Genomic DNA, 14,258 nt, shown 5'->3' with positions numbered 1-14,258 from the left:
TGTCTGCAAAGATGAGGGCCCTTGAGGCAGCTGTCACTGAGGCTTCATTTCCATCCCCAGGATCTGGCACAGGGAAGACGCGTAGAGGGTGCTAAATACACGTTTGCTGGATAGCTCTTGAATCAGGAGGAACTGGCGGTGTGTGGTGAGGAACTATTTTCTTGTGGATGCTCTTGACAGCCACAGCAGTGGAGAGCCCAGAGAAGGACTCCTTTCCTACTGGAGCATGGGAATAACTCTTCTCAGCTGCTTTGGCAACTAAGAGCAAAGATGGGCGTATGGTGATTGTGATGATAATTATGATCATCAACATTTATTAGATGCCCACCGAGTACCGAGCATCCCTCTGGATTCTTTCTAGCTTGTAATTCGTTTTCATTATCTTAACAAGCAGTTCTATTTCACTCTCATTTTGCGAATGAGGAAACCGAGGCACGAGAGGTTAGATAACCTGCCTAAGGAGTGGTGGAATTTGGAAGTAGCGAGGAGCTTTAGGAAAGAAAAACATCTGGATCACTGGGATGAATTGGAAGAAATACGGGTCAGCTGTCTTCTGGACCCTGAAGTCAGACGTGCCGGTAGAGAGGACGTCTATTAGAGACTGTCCAGGCCCAGGGCATATTCATCAGCATCAGACGCTGGGGTGTGCCAGTCTCTCCAGGAAGAAGGCAAGAGAAGGATGCAGCCACTCCCTGGGAGGTTAACAGTGAAAAACGGATATCTCTGTAGTCAGGCGTGAGCTTGATTCACGCATGCTTCACAGGTGTGGCCGTAACTGCGTGTTTATGGTGGTGAAGCTTCTTGTGTGAGTGCAGGTAGAGGACACCAGATGTCTCAGTTACTCACCTGGGGGTCCCATAGCATTAGTGTGTATATGGAACACTAAGGAATGACCCATGAACTTATCCTAGACTGCCCACCCCACCCTGAACCATGGGGCCCCACCAGTCAGCGTCTACACCACACAATGAACACCGCCGTCAGCACCATAGTCCGAAACGAACTAGCAAACCTTTAATTGGGATCACAGGATGTCATTCATCTCTGCCTGGCTTACGCCCCACAAGGGAGAACAGTCCTTCATTGTTGGCTGTGGCAGAAGAGTAATTCTGAGAAATCACCTCAAACTGCTCAATGGTATAGCCAACCTCTTCCACGGCATCTCGAACGGCCTCCCATCCCAGGGGAAGGCTGGAAAACCTCTGCTCTCCAATCATGTAGTAGCTACTCTTAAGGGCGTCCACCAACACCAGGTGGCCCCCGGGCTTGAGCAGGCTGCCCAGGTTTTTGAGTGCAGTGCGGTAGGTGGGGAGGTCAGGGCAGGCAGCGTCCAAGCAGAGCGTGCTGAGAAGGCAGTCAGCGGGAGGCAGAGAGACTTCCCCCAGAGGCTGGCTCTGAGTCACATCACACTTCAGCACCTGCTTGATTGCCCGCCTCAACTTCTCCTCCTTCTCAGGTCCCTTGGTTCTGGAAAACACACACAGACGAGCATCACTCACTGCTTGACATATGGGGACCCCAGTTTTCTTTGGTTGGGGCTGAGGTTGTATGTCAGTGTAGACCATACTGTGGTTCTTAAATTCATCCTACTCCGGTTTCTGAATGTTACCCCAAGCTGAGTCATGAAAACAATCACAATAGCTCCCACCTGCTTCGGAAACGAACTGCCCTCCATGGAATTGCCCTTCTCCCACCTTTTATTAATATATATTTTTAAGTTATCAGTACTGTCCTTGACTGCTTTGTCAAACTGCAAGGTGGAAGCTATTTGACTCTCACACAGTCAATAAAGGAGCTTAGGGTGCTGAATGATTGTCTTTACAGTAGTTACCTGTTCATGGGGGGATGGGATCCAGCCTAGACAGGCTTACAAGCTGTTGGTTTTGGGGCCTGGAGATTTGGCTCAATCAACTGAATGCTTGTCTAACATGTATTATGTCCTGGGTTCCATCCCCAGCACCACATAAACTGGGCATGGGTGGGGTACTGCCTGCCTGCAGTTCCAACACTCAGAGGGCGGAGGCAAGAGGATCAGAAGTTGGCTATCCAATGAGTTCAAGGTCAGTCTGGGCTACAAGAAGCTCTGTGAGTCTCTGGCTCAAAAAATGAATAAATAAACAAATGACACCAAGAGAAACCCTCGTTGGTTATCTTACCACTGTGGCCAGGGTCTCGGGTCAGTCCCTTTCTCCTGACTGCGGCTTTCCTAACCTTATTTTCTTGGTAACCCCATCAAGACAACTGCCTCTTTTGGACAAATCAATGGAATTTCAATTAATCGATAGAGATGAGAAAGCAGGAACAGAAAATGAGGTCATGGATGGTTCTATAGTTTATATCTGGAATGTCCCTCAAAGGCTGTTGTGTGAAAGGCTTGTCACTGGTTGGGTTCTACTGCGAGGTGGGGGAGCCCATTAGAAGGTGGGGCCCAGTGGACCATTGCTGTGGACATGCCCCAACGGGGATTGTAGGGTCCTGGCATCTTCTTTCTGCTGGTGAGCGGCTTTTCTTCATCACATGTTCCTACCCTGATCCTCCACCATAGCCTTATAAGCAGCCTGGAACTGTGGGCTGAAAGGAGTCTTCCACTTTGCAGAGCTACTGTCTCAGTTATTAGCTACCCAAATGGAAAGCTGACTGACATGTGGGGTCCATTTTGCGTCTGTGAGTGGAGAAAAGAAGGAACAGAGTAATAAACAAATGTGTGGAGCCCACCAGATGAACTGGAGAGGGGAACCAGACAAGGGAAAAAGATAGCAGAAAGCCAAAGAGAAAGAGAATGGAGTATCCAGGGCCCTGAGCTCCAGTAGGAGCCCTGACTACTTACTGGTGCAGACCCCTTTGACAAAACTGATTGACAAAGCACCTGGGCACTGCACAGCTGTAAACTCAGGGAACGCAGCTGTCTGATACAGACCCCAGGAGATGAGATGGCCATTTGATGGAGACAGTAGATGGTACTCCAACATCCACCAAGAAGGAAGAGCTTAAGTCAGGACAAGTTCAGGTCATAAGGAATCGTCAATGGTTTGAAGAAAACTTAAATTTGTGTCTAGGCAGAAAGATTTAAGGTGGGCAAAGTTGTCTGTGGCCATCTAGTTTGAGCATTTGTCTGGCACCTTCCGTTAGTTGCCAGTGTCCTTTCAATTTGCTATAACTATTCATCTGAGAGGCTTGATTATGGGTAGGAGAGACCGAGAGTCTCACCAGCCATCAGAGAAATATGCCAAACCACAAGGTTATACTTCACATGTACTGGGAGGGCTAGCATGAAAAAGACAGGTAACAAGTGTTGGCAAGGAACATGCCTGCCTACACTGCCAGTGAGAATTTAAAACAGTCCAACTGGCCGGGCGGTGGTGGCGCACGCCTTTAATCCCAGCACTCGGGAGGCAGAGGCAGGAGGATCTCTGTGAGTTCGAGACCAGCCTGGTCTACAGAGCTAGTTCCAGGACAGGCTCCAAAACCACAGAGAAACCCTGTCTCGAAAAAGCAAAAAAAAAAAAAAACAGTCCAACTGCTTTGGAGAATAATCTAAAAGTTTCTCCAAAAGTCAAACATGAAGTTTCTGCATGACCCTGAATTCCACTCGTGGATGTCTTAGTTAGGGTTTCAATTGCTGCGAAGAGACACGGAGACCATGGCAGCTCTTATAAGGGAAGACATTTAAAGGGTGGCTTACAGCCTCAGAGGTTCAGTCCATTGTCATCGTGGTGGAACATGGTGGCGTACAGGTAGACATGGTGCTGGAGGAGGAGCTCAGAGTCCTACACCTTGCAGGCAATAGGACATCAACTGTTGAGACACTGGGCATGGCTTGAGCATATCTGAGACCTCAAAGCCCACCTCCACAGTGACACACTTCCTCCAACAAGGCCATACCCACTCCAACAAAGCCACATGTCCTAATAGTGCCACTCCCTATGGGCTTATGGAGACCAATTGCATTTAAACTATCACTTAAGACAAACAAAACATCTATCCACACAAAAATATGTATATGTATGTGCTTAAATGATCCAAGACAATTTAAATACCCAACAGCCTATAAATCAGTAACTCTAATGTGGGAGACACACAGCTGAGGAAACTAATTGCACACGTGGATTCTAATGTGTGCTATAGCATGGGTAGACCCGGGAGACATAATACTAAGTAAAAGAAGTCAGAACCAAAGGTCATGCGTTACACAATCCCGCTTCCACGCAATGTCCAGGAAGACTCTAGAGACTAAAAGCAGGGAAGAGATTACTAGAGGCTGAGGAAGTTGGCAGGGGTGAGAATTTCTTTGGGGAATTTACAAAAATATTCTAAAATCATTTAACATGAGATTACACAGTGCTGTGGATACACTGAAAACTGGGTTCCACTTTAAATGTATCTATTGATGGTATGTTCCTAGCTCAGTAGCAAAACTGTGGAGAAGAAAGGGAAAGAGAAGAAGAGAGGGAGTGTTGGGGGGAAGACAGTGAGAATCACACAGAACGAGGTGGAGGCTTAGCAAGTGCTATCAGGAAATTTCCAGAACCGCTACACTGGTGTCTGGAGAAATGGTTCAGTAGTGAAGAGTCCACACTGCTCTGGCAGAGGACCTGGATGTTAGGTCCAAAGGAAACTCTAATTCCCCAAACCCCAAAGGCAGTCCTATGAGCTTAAGCTGGACTGTGGGAGGATTTCTGGCAGTTAGATAAAAGTCAGCCTTCCTCAGGAACTTGTGAAACGGATTCCATCTACCTAAAGGAGTCATGTCCCTTATCTCAGGCAGAAGGAGCATATAGCTACATATGGTGCCTATTAGCACATCAAAGCTCATGCTGGCCTCCAGGCTCCTTCAGTATCCCGAGTACCTGCTACACATTTCAAAGTCCATGCTAGCATTCTAGTCCCCACCTCCCGCCCCCCACCATCGTAAACTTCCTCCAGCACAGGCTTCCCACCCCCTCTGCTCATTCTCCTTATTACCCTGCTAATCTCACTATGTTTGCTCTTCCTCTCTCTCTCTCTCTCTCTCTCTCTCTCTCTCTCTCTCTCTCTCTCTCTCTCTCTGTGTGTGTGTGTGTGTGTTCTGTTCCTGCCACTCTCGCTTTTCTCTAGCCTCTGCTCTTCTCACCTCTCTTGAAGATAGTCCTGGCCATGTCCGGTCTGCTGGCCATGTTCAGTGTACTTCTTTCTCTCTCTGCTCTGGGATCTTCCAGATGCCTCTGGCTGTTCGATCTCTCATCTCTACATTAAAAACCTGCTCTCCAACCATCCCATGGAGTGGTCATGTCTTCAGTTAAGGTCCTAGCAGCCACACTGGGCAGCTCACAATCACCTGTAACTCTAGCTCGAAGGGATCTGATGTTCCCTGATCCCCGTGGGTTCCATGGTCACATACCCACACAGAGAAACACACACATACTTTAAAATAATAAAAATAAATCTGTTAAAAGATTACCCATGATTGGGTTTACCCCTTAATCAGGGGTGAAGATGGTCCGTCCTATGGCAACCACTTTGTGCTGATTTGCCTTAAAATTTTCCAGTTTAGAAGTTTCCTATGCTGAAATTTCCTGTGCTGGGTTCTTTATGCAGTCCTGGGCAAAGCAGAACAACCATCATCCTAAAAGCAGGCATGTCACCCAGCCCTGCTACAGTACAGATAATTTGACAGAGCATGTTAAGAAGGAGAAGAAGAAAAACTGATTATTAAGCAATAGATGTCTATGAAAATAAGTAAAGAAAGTAGATCAGAAAACAAACGGAATTACCTGTCTACACATATACACAACAAGTGTATAGAAGAGGCTAAGGCAATAGAACATGGTGATTTGGGGGTGGGGGTTAAAATGCTACTCTAGGCTGGGGACATTGTTAGAATGTGTATTTAAGCGATTACGTCAGAAGCAAAGTGGACCTTTGTGCCCTATTGTGTATTAAGCTATTTTAAAGACCCAAATTACCACAGAACTAGCACTTGCCAGTCAGCCGATGCTGAAAATTGTTCCCACACTGTGAAGCCCACTGTGAAATCTCGAAAGCTCACAGGACATGTGCCAATTTGAGAAGGGGAATTTGTTAGGCTCTCCAACCGCTGCTGGTACCTGCTTGTCCTTGGCTGCTTAGCAAACATTGGTGAACTCAGTTGCCAAGGCAGCTATGTAAAGATTACCCCGCAGGGCTCCTCGAGGACTGTGGGTAACACCCACAGGGAAATGGACTCTCCTGGAGACCCAGGCAATTACCACTCAGCCTCACGTTTAGCTCAAGGAGAAGGTGATAAACACATACCGGAGCAGCATGGAGCTTGGTTTACAGAAAGCTAACTGCGGCGTGGCCATTGCTCTCCTTGTAAAGATTGACTCTTTCAAATAGAGGCTGCCATTTCCCCTGTGTATATGCTAGCTACACAAGCCCAAGGGACATGGCAGAGAAGGAAAGAACAGGTAAGGATTCCTGCAAGAGCCCTTTGTAAGAATGTCTTCCCATACCCAGTAATTACCTAGAGATTCTGCCTACACCGAGAAGCAAGGCAGCTAGTAAGTCAGAATCTCCACAGGAGCCCTTTCCAGTCCACTCCCCTGCCCAGTCCTCATCCCAGCAGCCTTCAGCACGTGTTCCTGTGACAAAGCCATCAACACAGCCCAAGGACATAAAGGTTGAAGAAGCCTGGTGTGATGGTACTTGCCCTTAGTCCCAGCATTCAGGAGGTGGAGGCAGGAGGGTCAGGAGTTCACAGTCATTCTCAAGTACAGAATGAGTTTAAGGCTAGCCGTGGTGCACAAGACCCTGTCTCTAAACAACAACAAAAAGAAAAGTCAGATAAACTTGAGTATCAGCATAAGAATTATGAGAGGCAGGAAGAGTTGTCCATAACCTTTAGGCACAGTCCACACCTGAATCAGGTAGACAGTGTAGGCAGGGCGTGGAGTCTGGAAGGCAGGATACATCCGTTTGTTCATTTTACACTCACATTTGAACCTCAGTTATGTGTTAGGTACTAGGGTACTCAAAAGTCCTGGGGAGTCAGGGATGGACAAGAGAGAAATAGCTCCAGTCTTCCTGGAGATTACAGAAGAAAAGAAAGGAAAATAGCTAATCTAAGGATCACTTGCCAAAATTAGAAGTAAAAATGGATACGATCAAGGAGGAAAGGGTCATGGGGTGTGGGATCCTGGCTTGATCTAGTAGTCTACAGTGGCAAGTTCAAAGGGAGCCATGTAAGCAGAGATGCAAGGAGGCATCTGTCATCACTGACCAGGCCAAAGAGAGGAACAAGGGGAGGAGGATGGTCCAGCATGAGAAGACAGCATGTGTCAAGCCCTCTTGGTAGAGGACATAAGGAAAAGAGTGTCCATAGGCAAATGAAATGCTGGGTTCCAGACAAAACAAGCCTTTGTGGATTGAATTTAAAATTTTACCTTTGAGGCCAGGAATGGTAGCACACACCTTTGATCCTAGCGCTCTGGAGAGAGAAGCAGGCGGATCTCTGAGTTCGAGGCCAGTCTGGTCTACAGAGTGAGTTTCAGGCTGTGAGGGCTACATAGTGAGACCCATCTCCAAAACTGGGATTTTGCTTTCTATTCTAAGAAGTCTAAATGGCGCTATGGAAAGGCATATAATCACAAAACCCTAGAAGAAGAAGCAAGACACAAGTTGGAGGCTAGCCTGGGCTACCAGGTAAGCCCTTGCTTCAAACAATGGGGAGAGGAGGGCCCTGATCAGAAGGAGATCTTGGAATGAGGACACGCAAGTGCCTTGTAGCAGAGGCTAGGCTAGAGTCACTCTGTAGCTCAGGCTGGCCTTGACCTTGAAGATCCTGTTGCTGTCTCTGCCTCCTGAGTGCTGGGCTAACCAAAATGTACCACCATGCCCAACCCTTACCGACCTCTGTGTGGGGACCTTTGGCTTCAGATAACAGCCACTATTCCAGCATGCCAGCCAGTTCTTTCCTGGCAGGCTCAGGGGGGCCACTGCTCTCTAGAGGGGCACCTGGAAGTCCCTGTCTTCTCCAAACCCCTACTGGCTGTATAGGTGGAGAAAAAGAGCTTACACAGCACACTCTAACTCATTTCCCTTCTCCTGGGTATCCTGGTATCCTGGTGGGTCTGTGGGAATCTTGGCTCTAGACCCAACTCTTCTCCCACCGTCATGGTCACCTCAGCAGATCTCATGGAAGAAGGAACTCAAGCCCTGTGCACAGTCAGGGAGGCCTGAAGGTCTGCATCTCCTCTTCTTAAAAACAAAACTTATATGGGTGTTTTGCTTCATGTATGTCTGTTCACCAACAATGTGTGTGTCTAGTGCCTTCAGAGGCCAGAAGAGGAAGTCAGAGTCCCTGGAACTCGAGTTACAGACAGTCATTAGCTCCCTGTGGGTTCTGGGAATTGAACCCCGGTCCTCTGGAAGAGCAGCCAGTGCTCTTAAGCACTGAGCCACCTCTCCAGCCCTGGACTCTGCATTTTTAACATGCTACTACACGATGTATTAAAGCTGCTAATCTGAGGATCCCAAGGCTAAGCAATATGTTGTTCAAGGGGCCAGAGGCTAATTCATGTTATTTCTAGGATTTCTTTTCTAAGTTTTCTTTTTGTGTATATGGATGTGTGTAGAGGGTGCCATTAGAATCCAGAAGAGGGATCCTCTAAAACTGGAGTTACAGGCAGCTGTGAGCTACCCAAATGTGGGTGCTTGGAACTGAACACAGATTCCCTGCTACAGCAGCAAGGCCTCTTAAAGTTCCCAATGACCAGACCAGCTCCTTTTTCTAGAATTTCTTAAGAAAAGAGTTTATTTTCCTTGCTCACGAAAGACCTAGGGTAATTGCATAATACCTCATGGTTTGAGATAAGAGTTTGGTACTGATATCTTAAAACTTTAAAACAGTCATGATTCAAAAATATCATGAGTGATTTTTAAATGTACAACTTGTATTCCCAAAGCAGCAGAAGAAAGTAGCTAGCTTCTATTGTCCTTGGAAGCCATCAGCACAAGAAATATCTTCAGATAAAGAAGAAATAATCTTGGCGAAAATGGACTGGAAGCTGATAGAGGCACTCGAGGATGTGAGAGAACGTAAGCGGAATGGGATCACTATCATTCTCAAAATAGTTGAAGCTGCTGGATGTGGCATGAGGATAAGGAAGGCACGCAGGACCTCCTGCCAAAAGTACAGTTCCTCATCCAGGCCAAGAGATGGGGATGGGGAGGGCGTCTTAAGAGGCAATTGTTCTGAGCTGACAATTCTGCAAGGAGATAAGTAATTCTTTTAGTAGCCTGCTAGACTGAAGGGCTCATTTTTGAATGAGATGTGGGCTGTGATATCTAGGGAAAGTGGGAATGCAGCTCCCAGAGCTTTCTGGACAGGTGTTTTGTATTTCAGAAAGATGTGTTGGTCTTAAATAGCACAAAGCTATAGGCACCCAAACAGCACAGCATTACCACACACACAAAACCAGAGAATAAAGAATAATGGAACACAGCTGAGAGCCCAGGACTAAGCCCGTGCATCTATAACCAGCTGGGTTTCAATAAGGATGATAGCTGGAGAAAGGACAGCTCTTTAACTAAATGGGAGGGATATGAACTCAGGACCGTGCGTTTCTGTGACAACCACTTTACCCACTGACCATCTCCCAGTTCCCTTTAGGCTCTGATTTTACAGATGGCGAGTAATGGATTCTTTTGGCATAGGTGCTTCAAATTGCTTCTGTCGGTTAAAAATCCTGTTCAACGTTTTGCTGTTTCTGGTGGCGTCGGCATTAGGCACACACAGAGCCACCAGCTTTGGTTGGAGGACTTGACAATAAAATAATACTCAGGTAGTGTGGAGGGCACCCAATCTATTCTCCTGAACCCTCATTCTTCATCGGGAGTTCCCTTTGGTCTCTGTCTTTGCATTTCTTTTGTGTTTTTCAACTGAATTGCAATGGTATTTTTTGACTGATAGAAACATCAGGTCCCTTCAGAAGGCTGAAAAGCAGGTATCCCTCATCCTACCTGTTCCCTTCGAGATCACACACATAGGTGACCACTGGAGACCAGTCAAAGGCCCCTGGCTCCTTCTTCAGCCACTTCTGCAGCTCCCGAAGGTTCTGGTCTGTGTAGTCACTGACAATGATCTCCTTGAAGGACTCACAGGCAGAGAGGAGCTGATAAATGGTGGGGCCAGAGCCAATGTCAATCAGGAGGTCTCCTTTCACATCACCTGGTCCAGAGGAGGCAGGGATCAGGCATCATAAGAGGACAGGCTGAGCTGAAGTTCCACCATCTTTACCAGGATTGTGCCAAAAATGTCCCCAGACAGACAGACCACCCACCACTCTCCATTAACATCATTTGGTAAGAAATCTTTCTACTTTCTATCCCTACCTCAAGCTCAGTCCTAAATGGGGGCATGTTTTGCTGGGCTATTTTGATGTCTGGGGGGCAAGATCTATATCTGGTATACAGATCACTGATCTCAAAAGACAACATAGACATGGTAAAAACTTTTAAGGAGTACTTTGATAGAAACTTAAATTTTTTTGTTGTTAACAAATTGAATTTAGGGACTAGAGAGATGTCCCAGCAGTTATGAATACTTACTCCACAGTGATGAGGGCCAGCACCCACTTAACAAGTCAGGCGTTTTACAAATGCCTATAATCCCATCTCTGAGAGGAGCAGAGAGGAGAGGCTCTCAGGGGCTTACTGGCTTCCAGGCTAGCCAAGACACAACCCCAGGTTTAGGGAAAGACTCTGTCTCAAAGGTCTAGGTGGAGAGGATGACGGAAGAGGACATCTGATGCCTTCTTCTGGCCCCATGCCAGCATAGGCATGCAACGTGGGCACATAGACTTACACAGACACACATAAATAAATAAATGAAAAACACTGAGATTAAGTAATGATCAAAGTACTCAGTTCTTAATATCTGAGGAGGTCTTTACCTCATGGGAAAATATTCCTTTCAATTAAGAAATCAAACTTTTAATTTATTTATTTGTTGGAGACAGAGTCTGACTCTATAGTCCAGGCTATGCAGAAAAAGCACAATGCAGTCCAGGCCAAGCTCAGACTCATGGAGGTCCTTCTGCATCAGTCTCTTGCATCCTGCGCCCCAGCTCTCTGCTCTCGTAGACTCTCTAAAGTGTCCCATGAGGTTGGATGGCTGCTTCAAGCCACCTGGTAAGTCACTGCAGAAGCAAGAAGGACAGCACTCAGGCCCCCTGGCTTCATTTTTCAAGACCATATAAAAGACAATGGAGATAAAAGAACTTCGTAAACTGTAGAATAGCTAAGCCAACATTCACTTTTACTCTCACTAAAGAAACGAGTGATGCCAAGAAACTGTCCAGGAGTGACGGCTAGACACACGTCCAGCCATCCCCTGAGACGCAGTGTGACTCATATGTAGACCGACAAACTTACCCAGGCAGAATATCTTAAAAAGATTTTCCAGCAGATGCCTGAGGATCACGTTTTCTGCACAGTGTCTGGACCCAAAGCTGTAATATTTTTCCAAGTAATCCCGGGGATTAAAATGATTTAGATAAGTGTCCTTAGAGGTAAAGCCGGATTCCATCGTGTCTCAGCTCTGTGCCACCAGCCTGCTGCTCTCCTGCCCCCTCCTCCAGAAGCCAGGGATCACTCTGGGAAGTTGGCTTTTGGAATCTGGAGCTGTCAATCTTCCTTCGGCTCCGCCCATCCCTTAGAGGCTAATGTTAAAATAGACCTCAAATGTTCTGAGGTCCGCTAAACACTAACGGTAAAATAGACCTCAGATCTCCCGACTGTTCCAGGGAGTGATGAAATTACTGGAGAAGGGAAAGGAGTGGCAGAGGGAGGGTCACACACCGCAGGGCACTTTCTACCCAGTGGCAAAGGTCAGCTGCAGAGGCCGGAGAAATGGCCCGGCTCACTGTGGAGATTGCTTAACCCCTGGAAGAAGCCCCAAATTCAGAGGGCCGGGTCATCTCCAAACAATCCAGTAATTTTTCTTCTTTTTGCAAGTATTTGTTCCCCCTCCCCCCTCAAAAAAAAAAGAGTCACAAAGAATGGTTTCAGTTTAAACATACGAAAGAAAGAAAAGTGGATGGGGGTAAGGACAAGTGCTCGTGGCTAAGGAATGTTCGCTTAAAAAAAAAATCGATGCTCACCTTACTAGACCTGGATGGAGGTGGGTGGTCCTTGGACTTCCCACAGGTCAAGGAACCCTGATTGCTCTTAGGGCTGATGAGGGAGGGGGACTTGATCGGGGGAGGGGGAGGGAAATGGGAGGCGGTGGCAGGGAGGAGGCAGAAATCTTTAATAAATAAATAAATTTTTAAAAAAACCACAGATGAAGTCTGGAAAGGTTAATGTTTAGAACATGGACAAGTGTCTTCTTGGATACGGCATGGCAGCTGCACTCACGAGCTCGCTGTAGTTCTGGTCACCTGCACAAGGTCAAGCCAACAAGATCAGGCGACACCCCAGCAGGCAGCACTAATAGGGCTCAGTGGGGTCGTGAACATGGGAGGGGGATGTGTAAGAGGTGGTAAGAAGTAGTTGAGGGTGGGTACGATCAAGATACATTATAAGAAGGAATGAAGTTGTCGTGAATAAATAAAAGATATTCTTAAGAATGTTTGAACATTAAATCAATCAAACATGGTTAAGGGCTGAGAATATAACTCAGTTGGTAAAGCGCTTGCCTGTCCTGCATTAGCCCTGAGGCTTGATTTTCCCCCAGCATTGCATAAATCTAGCATGATATGCATGCCCACAGTTCCAGCACTTAGGAGGCAGAGTCGGGAGTTCAGGCTCACCCTTGGCTACATAGCAAGTTCAAGGTCAGCCCACTGCGTAGGTGGCTCGTCTGACTCCTACCACTGCTCAGCTTCCCCCAAGCCTCCCTGCTGCTTCCAAGAATTAAAAGCCTGCCAGTTATTTCAAAGTAAGCCTGAAATCTCAACTTCCTTAAAGAATCCCTCCAGTTTCCCTTCCTGGGCTCGCATTACCAATTAGAATTCACCCTGCCCAGCCGAGGACTTGATTTTTGTAGCAGCGTGGATTTGCTCCTGGTTTTGTCTGTCAATTATTTCTCCCCAAACTCTTATAGAAATGACAAACCAAGTGACCAGTAGACTAAGGACGATGCCTCCAGTCTTTACATTTCCTGCTCTACACCATGAGCTGCTCCACGGAGTAGCTGCTCAAAATAGCGTCTGATTAAGCAGCCCGAGTTGCTACAGCAAATGCAAAAGCAGCAAGTGCCTGGTATCCCATGGGTCATGATTAAGCCAGGGATCTTTGTCACAAGGCCCAGAAACTCCCTCAGAGAATCTCCACTGAGGCTGGGAATGGAGGGTGGCCCACAGGTTACAAGTTAGACCCCCATCTCAAAATGGAAAAAAAAATTGGCTGATAATATAAAATGGAAACAAATTTCAGGAAATCTAACAGGTCGATGTGAACCAAAACCCCTCAGGCAGCTGACTTATCTTCCCTTGTTTCTGTGTCCTTTTGCCTGTCTTTGCGGGGCTAAGAGGCCTCGACTCTCTGCACATCGATTTTTTTTTTTTTTTTTTTTTGCTCATCTACTGAACACAGCTTCGTTCTAACCTTTCCAAATGATCAGGGCGATAGAAAGAGCCAAGTTCCCTAACTCCATTGTCAGGAAGGGGAATAGGATCCTGCCACTGCATTTACTCGTTAAAAGAGAACCTCCTCCCGATTAAACAGGTGCACAGATATTTAAGTGATAATAAGATTCTACAGCTAGTTTTAGGCCAACACATTACAGAATTTAGATTTATAAATTCCTAACTGAAGGTACAACACCGACAAGTTTTAGATAATGTTCTAACTCTTCAATAATTCAAACTGAAAATTATATTCAGTCCTGATGCGATGCCTCACTAGGTCAGCTTGCCTCCAAGACTAACAATCTGAGATCAGCCCCTGGAACCCGCGAAGGAAGGAGAGAACCAACTCCTTCAATTTGTCTTCTGACCGCTACACATGTGCTGGGGCATGAGCATTCACACACTCGCACGCACACACGCACGCACGCACGCACGCACATGTACACACACACACACACACACACACGAGGAAGAGAGGGAGGGAAGGGAAGGAGGGAGAAAAGGGAAGGAGGGAGAAAAGGGAAGGAAAGGCTAAGTTACAACCACACAAAATTATTCAACAACTATGCTTATAAGTTTCTAAGTTTAGGAAAAATCTAAATACCAAGGTGATTTATGAAAAATCACAAACTAAAAATTACGCGTACAAAAATTTCAAATTAAATTGTC

The 14,258-nt window shown here is 46.6% G+C and overlaps 1 protein-coding gene across 1 annotated transcript; it reads right to left on the bottom strand.

Annotated features, from left to right (window-relative positions):
• Positions 1-986: 986 nt before the first annotated feature.
• Positions 987-11,783, bottom strand: Nnmt (nicotinamide N-methyltransferase). The gene is made up of 3 exons (XM_075967801.1): positions 11,392-11,783; positions 9,979-10,186; positions 987-1,467 (listed from the first exon to the last, which is right to left on the bottom strand). Exons 1-3 carry the CDS (start codon positions 11,543-11,545, stop codon positions 1,035-1,037), a joined length of 795 nt encoding a protein of 264 aa, XP_075823916.1. The 5' UTR covers positions 11,546-11,783; the 3' UTR covers positions 987-1,034.
• Positions 11,784-14,258: the final 2,475 nt, after the last annotated feature.

Source organism: Microtus pennsylvanicus, chromosome 3 (assembly GCF_037038515.1).
Source record: "Microtus pennsylvanicus isolate mMicPen1 chromosome 3, mMicPen1.hap1, whole genome shotgun sequence".
NCBI classification, from domain to species: Eukaryota; Metazoa; Chordata; class Mammalia; order Rodentia; family Cricetidae; genus Microtus; species Microtus pennsylvanicus.
Note: the sequence above shows the minus strand (reverse complement) of the source record. Positions and strands in the feature narration are given on the sequence as shown.